This window comes from Prionailurus viverrinus, chromosome C2 (assembly GCF_022837055.1).
Source record: "Prionailurus viverrinus isolate Anna chromosome C2, UM_Priviv_1.0, whole genome shotgun sequence".
Lineage (NCBI taxonomy): Eukaryota > Metazoa > Chordata > Mammalia > Carnivora > Felidae > Prionailurus > Prionailurus viverrinus.
The window spans coordinates 71,236,935-71,246,400 of NC_062569.1; the positions used below are offsets into that span (position 1 = coordinate 71,236,935).

Consider the following 9,466-nt stretch of genomic DNA (forward strand, 5'->3'; position numbering starts at 1 on the left):
CAAAGTCACCTTATTAATCTAACAAAAGACGCCTTTATAGCTCTTATCACTTAGGAAATTCCAAGGGTTTTAGGAGCTCTGTTCCAGAAACAGGAACAAAGAACAAATATTTATTTCTTATTATAAATCGCAATATCACATCCATTCTTTGGTTATGTGGGATAGTACCATATTATATTATATTTTATGTACAATTGTCATAGGGAAGACAGCTATTATTGATGTAATAAGTTCTATAAACTAATCAATTATTTGCAACTCACCATTGTCCCTCACTTTGTCATCCATTTTGAAGCCTTTGGGGTTTACAAAATGCAGAGAATATACGTATCTAGACAGGGATTTCTCAACCTCAGCACTATCGATATTTGGGGATGTGGGGGCGCAGGGGATAATTCTTTGTTGTTCTGTGAGGGTGGCTTCTGTCCTGTTCAATGTAAGATACCTGGTCTCTGCCCCCTAGATGTCTAGCATCCTCCCCTCTCCAATTGTGACAACTAAAAATGTCTCCAGACAGTGGCACAACAAGACTTTATGTAGCTTTGAATTTAGATGCTGTAAGATCCCAAAATCCTAAGCAAAGTTTGGAAGCACTCAAGTCCTCTACATTGTATTGGTAGGGTAAGGGTAAAAGGGAAGAAACACGAGTGAAGTTGAAAATCTAGACAGGAAAGAAAAGAATCCGATATTTGTCAAATGTCTGCCATATATAGTGTCCCCAGCACTATGCTAAGAACTTTACAAAAATCATCTCATTTAATCCTGACTAAAACCATACTCCTAAAACAACAGTCAAATTTTATCAAGAGTTTACAACGTTCCAGGCACTGTATCATATTAAATATTTTACATGAACTCACTTATTTTTTTTACGTTTATTTTATTTTTGAGACAGAGAGAGACAGAGCATGAATGGGGGAGGGCCAGAGAAAGAGGGAGACACGGAATCTGAAACAGGCTCCAGGCTCTGAGCTGTCAGCACAGAGCCCGACGCGGGGTTCCAACTCACGGACCACGAGATCATGACCTGAGCCAAAGTCGGACGCTTAACCAACTGAGCCACCCAGGCACCCCTGAACTCACTTATTTAATTACAGCAGCAACCCCACATTTTAGGTACCACTATTATCTCCACTTTTTTCAGTAATGGAACTGAGCTCAGAAAATGAAATAATTTTCCTAAAGTCACACATTCACTAATTAGGTCTGAATAAAACTCAAAATCTCTTCATCTCATCCTGCTGTTAAAGAGGAAAACATGAGAGCATCCCCTTGAGAGGATGAAAAATCTAATTCTATGAAATATTTATCCTCTGATAATACATTTTAGTGCACAGGTGAGAATCCATGCCATTCCATCATATCCCAAGAGCTGCTTAGAATCAAAAGGCCATCGCACACAGGATAGAATTATCTGTGATCCATGAGGAAGGTCAGGGCTGTGTATTCATCACCAGTTTCCAAGAACAGATACTAAACAGATAGAAGTGAACCCTGAAAGGGGGCAGAAGACATGCCTGGAAATGTGACGTATGAAATCCCCATAATTAGCACTTTAAATTGAAGGATATCTATGAGACTTTTGCTGAAGCTACCTATGGACCAGAGATTCAGAAATGCTTTTATGATTGACAGAGTTTAGTCACTTCTTGCCAAAACTGAATTCTGGGACATCCCAGGGCACCTTTGTGCAGAAATGAAAGAATGTGCCCAAAAGGAGCCTGAACTAAGCATCAAGAAGAAAAGCATGGAGACATAATCTATTCTTTCCAACTGCTGAGAAAGAAGATCATGTCAAAGGGCAAGGTCAGAGGACGTGTCTGACTTACTCTAATCCTAACTGGATACACTGTGAACTGGGAAGGGGGATGCCTCTGTGGTTTAGCCATCTTGGTTATTGACTAATCTCAAGACTTCAGATGGCTTGTATTTAGTTAGTAGACTTCCTGGGTCCTTTTAGCTTCTTCTCTACTTCAAATCAGGCAGAAATGCCGTAACACCATGGCAGCTCTGGGAAACACAAGAAAGGAACACTTCTCTCCGGAGGGACCTGTGTCTCGATACTGAAAGGAACATTAGCACATAGCAGAGTGTGAAAGCTGTTTTCCTTTCCTCTTCCAAACAATTCAAACAGTCCCACTTGCCAAGATCAAGCAGACAGTAGATTTTGTGGGATTTTTTGGGATTTACTTTTTTTTAGAAGCCACGATAAGGAACAAGAAGTCTCAAAAGGGAAAGAAAACAACATCCCGACTGACTCTCTCTCTCATCTCTTTTGTCCATCACTTATATCCAAAAAACTCAAAAGTTTAAAATACACTTGTGGACTGGAGTAACCCAGGGCTTCCAGCAGGTGATCTCTATATTCTCTCAACATGCGGATCCTTTCTTCTTCTCCAGCACAGAACACAAACCCTGGCATGTCACACAGTGGACCAGCTTCATCACCACATGCAGGACATTCGTTGTTTGAGGACACGAGAAACAATTCCATCTGACTCTAGAACGAAGAATATCTATGTTTCACATGAGCAATCTTTATGTTTTTATCTCATGGCCATGGTGGTCTTAGGATGCCCTGGCTACTAACAAGTTCTGAGAGCAAATTCGTGGTCCCCCCTATGGAGGATATATCTTTACTGAAAACCTCATTAGCTTCATTCCTGGTCCCACTGTTATCACCCCATCCTTGCTTTATAATCTCTTCCTGTTTCTTTCTAATGATCTGCCTTGTATTATTTATGTTTTTTTTTAATGTTTACTTATTTTCGAGAGAGAGAGAGAGAGAGAGAGAGAAAACAAGCAGGAAGGAGAGGATGGGGGGCGGGGGCAGGGCAGAGAAAGGGAGACACAGAATCTGAAGCAGGCTAGGCTCCAGGCTCTGAGCTCTCTGCACAGAGAGCAATGCAGGGTTCAAACTTATGAATCGTAAGATCATAACCTGAGCCAAAGTTGGATGCTCAACTAACTGAGCCACCAAGGTGCCCCTATTATTTATGTTTTTGATGCCTGTGTCTAGCATGCCATCAGGCACATTAGAGACATTCAACATTGATTGGATTTCATTAAACTTCTAACCCCTCTCTGAAATAAAACTCTTCTCTTTTTGTAAAAGAACAAATGAAGAACAAACCCTTCCCTTGAGGTGATACAGAGAATTGATAGCCCCTTTCCTACCAATATAAAAGAGAGAGGCTGGCCAGTGAGGTTACTCAGCCAAACCATCCCCTTCCCACTGCCCCCCACTTCTCCCCACACCTTTTATGTTTAGGGTGAAGGCCTGTCACTATTTACTTTATACATGCTTAGCAAAGCATGTCTAAGCAAAGCCCAACAGATAGTTCCTCAAAACTTCTGTCCATCATCAGAATAAAAATAACTCCAGTGATATCAAAGATTCTGGAAGTGAGGTTAATAAAAGCGAATTTTCAGCCACTTTTCAAAGAATTGTAGAAAATATGCAATGCTGGGTCTTCACTGCCATGTAAGGGCCACAAGACAAGTTGTCAGGACCCAGGTTTCTTCAGCTAAGAGAGGAAAGGCCATACCCCTGAGCCAGCTTGATGGTTTTCAATACCAAAGAGAATTTAAGGGATTTGGGAAAGCAATAAGGTTTGTTAACAAAACTCAGGATTGAGAACAGGTATGTGAGACTATGTCTTCCACAGAATGAGCATCTCAGAGGCTTGAAAGTTTTATATATTCATATGTTAAAACACAAAAGAAAGAATGACTCAAGGCCATGGTAAAAAAATTACCATATTTTTATTAGTACTTAAGTGTGTTGTGTGTATAAAAGTATAACTCATATGTTCCTTTATCATATATATCATGCAGAGTCTAAAAGTTAAATCTTTCTTAACCCACCCCTCCCACTAAAAAAAGAAATGATCTAAAATGCTGGGATTTTTATCTTTTCAATCTACATTATATTTTCCAAATAAACATAGATTACTTAGTAAAGTTTCCATTTGCTGAAATGCATTCTGCATATTTTAAACCAAACACGGAAAATGATCCTCCAAGCATGCGATAAAATCATAAGATCATTAAACCTTCACCCCAAATTCACACCAGCCTCAGGAATGTACACATGGCTAAGTTTGAGCCATAGAGACAGAAACCTAGAATCCTAGTGTAGGATTCAGCATAATATCAACTCTCCTGGGACACAAAAGCAAGGACCATAACATAAAAGCCATTGAACGGCACTCCCCTGTGAAAACCACATAACTAATAATTTTGCCCTCCTTAGAAGTTTCGTAGTTTAGTATGCAGCACTTGGTTGAAGACTTTAGAAGATCATGCGGACAATGTGATATTCCAATAAGAAAGTACATAAATGAAAATGTATTGAGGCTTTAGGCATATTCATCATTTGCTCTTCACACAAAGCCTGCCTGGAAGGCTCTGTTAACCCCTTTGTACAGATAAAGAAGTTGACTCTGAGGAGCCAAGTAAATTGCCTATAGAAACACAGTAACCAGATCTCCTGAACACAGCTTGAGCTCATTATGCTACCGCATGCATTGGTCATGACAAAAGGATTAATCAATAATAAAAGTAAATGAATGATTGACACTGGCAGAGTCAGTCCAATCTATATAGAACATGCCTTATCTGGCCATTCCAAACGTATATGAGACCCTGATAGTTTGAAACTTTAATAAGGAATACTAAACCTGTACTAGATCCTTCCTAGACAGTCTCAAAAGTACTTTATATCAGGACGCCTGGATGGCTCTGTCGGCTAAGCATCTAACTCTTAACTTTGCCTCAGGTCATGGTCTCATAGTTCGTGGGATCAAGCCCTGCATCAGGCTCTGTGCTGACAGCACGGAGTCTGCTTGAGAGTCTCTCTCTCCTTCTCCCTGTGCCCCTCCCCTGCTCATTCTCTCTCTCTCTGTCTCAAAATAAATTTTAAAAAAGCTTTTTAATACTTTACATCTCATTATACTTGAAAGAATCTTACCTAGTGACAGAATTATTGTCATTTGACTGACAAATGTTTCTTCAAAAAAAAATTTTTTTAAGCCAGATCAATTCACAAGAGCATAAGAAAAACTCCATTTTAATGGAATGCCAATTTTACTGAGATCATTTCAATAATTTGGTACTGTTAACCACTGAAACTACTACTATAAACTGTCTTGGCACAAAAATATACAGAAGCCTGATGCATTTATGATCTAAATTGGCTCTGTTCAAATTCAACTACAAATGGCTTGTCTGTGATGTCTTTAATGCTTTGCTTCAGAAAACATTTTTTAAAGCTATAAAGACATGAGGCAGCTTTGAAGAAGAAAAAAATAACAAAGGTAGGTATCTCCATCCTGCCTTAAACTCTTTTGATCCCAAAGGCATCCAACTGGTAGAAAATTTGTTTCATGGAGTCATAGGCTAATTTTGTACTAACTTGTAACTCACTGAGAAATTCTGCTTTTTTGGAGCTACTTTCAGACCCTTAATGTTGTTCTAGTGCCAGCTCTCTGCTGTACTCATATTTATGAGTGTACTCACGTTTATTCTTAGCTGATTACACGGGAAGGTGTCAACCAGCCCTGCTATGAGAACACTACTTTAAGCCTGGTTTACGATAAATACCAGCATACTCCATCTCCATTCTTAACTAAGTAAGAATCTTCCTGCTGTTTATAGTCAAAGAATCCAATGATTACAGCACTGTAAACAAAATAAGGGGAAAAGAGTAATCCAAACATACTCCATTAGCGAAACCCATTCCATTTCTTTTATATTTTTTTTCCCGTGAAATCTACAGGTCTAAATTGTTCTGGAATTCCAGAATGTACCTTAAAGGTCAACAATACCCCACCTCATTTTGTGTCTCCACATACAGTTGTGTGAGTTGTGCACTGCACAACCTTTGGGATACCAGTCACACTATAAAAAGTCATAGAAGTGAATATTTGTAAGCACAACTTGTAAGTTGGTAATAGCAGTAAAATATGTGAGGCTTTTTCATAAAATAAGTGTATTAGGACAATTTTTGGCAGAAAAATAATAGTGTTCCAAAGAGGGGACACAGCTGTCTAATTTACACCAAAACATTATATAGATTAGCAGTGATCTTGTCACAAACCAATTCAATTCAGAAAAATCAGTTAAATTAATCATTTGATAATGTGTATAACAATAAGGCAGGGTTTTTTTGTTGGTTTTGTTTTGTTTTTTTTCCTGTTGAAAAGCAATTATGATAAAGAGGGGAAAGAGTTAGCTAAGGACTCACACATCTCCCTGGAAAGTGACTTAAATCACTGTTAGGGTGGCCAGTGACACAGGTGGCAAAGAATTGCACAGAGTGAAGCAACAAGCAAGACAAGAGTTTATTTACTCTTCAAGGGAGGAGAGAGGCCAGCCCACGTTTCTGTTAGGCTGGGCCTTTTAAGGGGTTTTGAAGGATGTGAAAGGGTTGCAGCTATGCTCTGGAGAGAGTGTGGGGCAGGGTCAACTCGTGGCCAGTGGAGCAAGCGGGGGCAGGTTTCTCAAGGGGCTCTGACTGGGGCTCATCTGGGATGTGTGTTGTGGTCAGGCTAGAGAAAAATATGTTTTGTAGTCGGGGTCGATTTTGTAAGAATGTAATGCCCTGGGATCTAGAAAAACAAAGAGTTAGGGCCTAGTGCAGATCCCTGTGAGTTTTGTCTGTAAGGGTGGCTGGGGTGGGAGGGCAGGAGGGGGTTTGAATAGATTTCTTTCAATCACTTTTTTCCTAACTTTTTAAAAAATCAGTTTTGTCACTGCCCATTGGCAGGCCAAGGGAAAAGGGGCACAGAGATTTCATCTCCTTGAAGACTGTTTTTTAAATGAGGAAAAAATGTGTTCCAAAGTATATGCAATAAATAATAATAACTGAGGAGTTGGGGCAAGGCAGGGAAGAAAAAGAGACACAAAGAAAGCAATCCAAGAATATAAGTATGTAGGAGGAAAGGAGAGACATGTAGAAGAGATACAACAGTAAAGATAAGAGAGGGGAAAAGTTTAAAGGAAATATAGTGTAAATTTTCAGATGAGCGCTGCTTGAAGAGTAAACTCATTTGGTTCTGTTTTATTTTTCCCTGGCTTATGGAAAAAGTTGCTTTGTCATGCTATCATGCTCACTGAGCATGAACAATTCATCACGGCTCTTTAACTAGTCAGTTTCTCTACCCTTTCCAGGATTCTTTTTCAGCAACTCACCAGAGGTATAGCTATTTCCTTGGCTACTATAGCAAGGTGACCAAGGTGACTTGGCTGAATAAAGTAAGCCAAGCAAAAAGAGAATAAACTACTTTCCCTGAGAGAACTGGTAGCTTTTGATATTATATGGACAGCCATGGATAGACAAAAGACAGAAATTGACATTCTGATTCCATGGAAAAGTGTGTTCAGTAGGGAATAATTAAAACTCACCATGCTACCGTAAAAAGAATCCATTGGAGTCATCCAATTCTAATCAATAATCAAACTATATATGGGTGAACTATCTAGGTCCATCTGGGTCAGATACCTAAAAACATTGTCTTCATTACTGTGTGAGATCTTAGGGTTTCTGGAGGCACTGGTTTGAATATGAAAAGAAAAACCATCATGATTATTTCACAGCTCATTAAGCTGACCTCAATATCCCATCCCCTCCTAGAACCAGACATACATAAATACACAAAGAAAGTATCTTCTGGTGACAGTTTATCTCGTTTTCCACAGTGCTCCTATATACCTAAGTGTGGAAAAAATTTTGAAGAATCCATGTCCCTGGTGAATGTTGTCATGGAAAACTTCAGGAAGTATCAACACTTCTCCTGCTATTCTGACCCAGAAGGAAACCAGAAGAGCGTCATCCTCACCAAACTCTACAGTTCCAACGTGCTGTTCCATTCACTGTTCTGGCCAACATGTATGATGGCTGGGGGCGTGGTGATTGTAGCCATGGTGAAACTCACACAGTACCTCTCCCTGCTCTGTGAGAGGATCCAACGGATCAATAGATAAAAGCAAAAGGGATGAGATCATTTTCTTTAAAGCTCAAATACTGTTTTCTTTCATTCTTCACCAAAGAACCTTAAGTTTGTAATGTGCAGTCTGTTATGAGTTCCTTAATATATTCTTATATGTAGAGCAATAATGCAAAAGCTGTTCTATATGCAAACATGATGTCTTTATTATTCAGGAGAAGAAATAACTGTTTTGTGTTGGTTGGTTGTTTTCATTATCTTGTTTTGATGCTGGAACTAGTACTTCCTTCTCTCGTTCCGCCAAAACAGGGCTCAGTTATTCATTTGCCAAGCTTTGTGGAGGAATGTAGACAATATCAACGCGATAAGGTCTGTGTTCTCAATTGTTAGATCTCTTGAAGACATTTCTGCAATATTTTTCATCATTCATTGTTTACTAAAGCTGCAGCCAAAAATGTTCTTTCTTTTCTTACTCAAAACTGAGCCCTGTAGCAAGTGAAGGGACCAGATTTCCTAACTAAAGGATGTTAAGCATTTTCCTTATATTTCTACCATATCACTGTAAAGAAGGGAGAAAACCCAGACAGTTATTTCTCTTTTATTATTTTCTATTCATAACTTCAGATTTTTTAACTGATTTCCAAAAATAAGCTGTTTTCATCAACTGATTCTATAATCTCTTCCTGTGATTTAAATAGAAAATGAACAGATCCCTTTTCCATTTAAGACCCTGCTACTGTGTGAGGAGATAACACTTACAAAGAGTTTCATTACCTGTGAATTGACTGAATGTTGAGTAGGTGCACCACTGCAATCCAGGAAAGTCTATGTCACTAAGATTTTTATGTGAAAATCCTTATTCTATTTCAAGTCAACTGTTAGATGGTAAAATTAAGATCCTACTTGCTGGCCAAGACTGGTAGACTGATTTCAGTGGGTAAATCTACTGTGGCAAATTAACATATTGCAATGTTACTCTTTGGGAATTTATGTTTAACTTAACGAGTATGTAGTCTCTCTTTCTGACAAGTGTTCCCCATTGGGATTTTAAAACTATGTGCACAGAATATTTGTCTCCTCTACATGTTTTATTTTTCTATTTACAATTCTCTTATTTTTTGCTAGATTTTATACACAGAGTAGACTTTTTTCCTAACACACACTTTAAATGAATAACAGCTCTAAAGGAAGACTTTGTTCACAATGCCATTTACTTATTGTGTTGAGGGGGGCGGGGTGGAATGAGGGATTGATTTTAAACAAAAACATTCCATCTTTTATTTAACATCAATATCAAAAGGGAAAGACACACATCTATCTTTCTCATCTATATTTAAGTACCCTTTTGTAATGTAGTATCAAAGTTTTCTACAAATTGGAAAATTTTACAAAACATATTTGTGGAATGAATAGTGAAACTAATCTGATGAAGTGGAAAATATCCTGTAATACTGTAATTCATAGTTTGACTTTCCATAAGCACATAAATCCTTAGGGTATAATCAGGACTTCAAATG

General features: G+C 38.5%; 1 protein-coding gene across 1 annotated transcript in view; it reads left to right on the forward strand.

Annotated features, from left to right (window-relative positions):
- KCNMB2 (potassium calcium-activated channel subfamily M regulatory beta subunit 2) overlaps window positions 1–9,150 on the forward strand; it is a 236,793-nt gene extending 227,643 nt beyond the window's left edge. Inside the window, exon 5 of the mRNA XM_047875687.1 lies at window positions 7,702–9,150. Within this exon, the coding sequence (XP_047731643.1) occupies window positions 7,702–7,986 (285 nt within the window). The 3' untranslated portion in view covers window positions 7,987–9,150. The remainder of the gene's footprint in view (window positions 1–7,701) is intronic.
- Window positions 9,151–9,466: the final 316 nt, after the last annotated feature.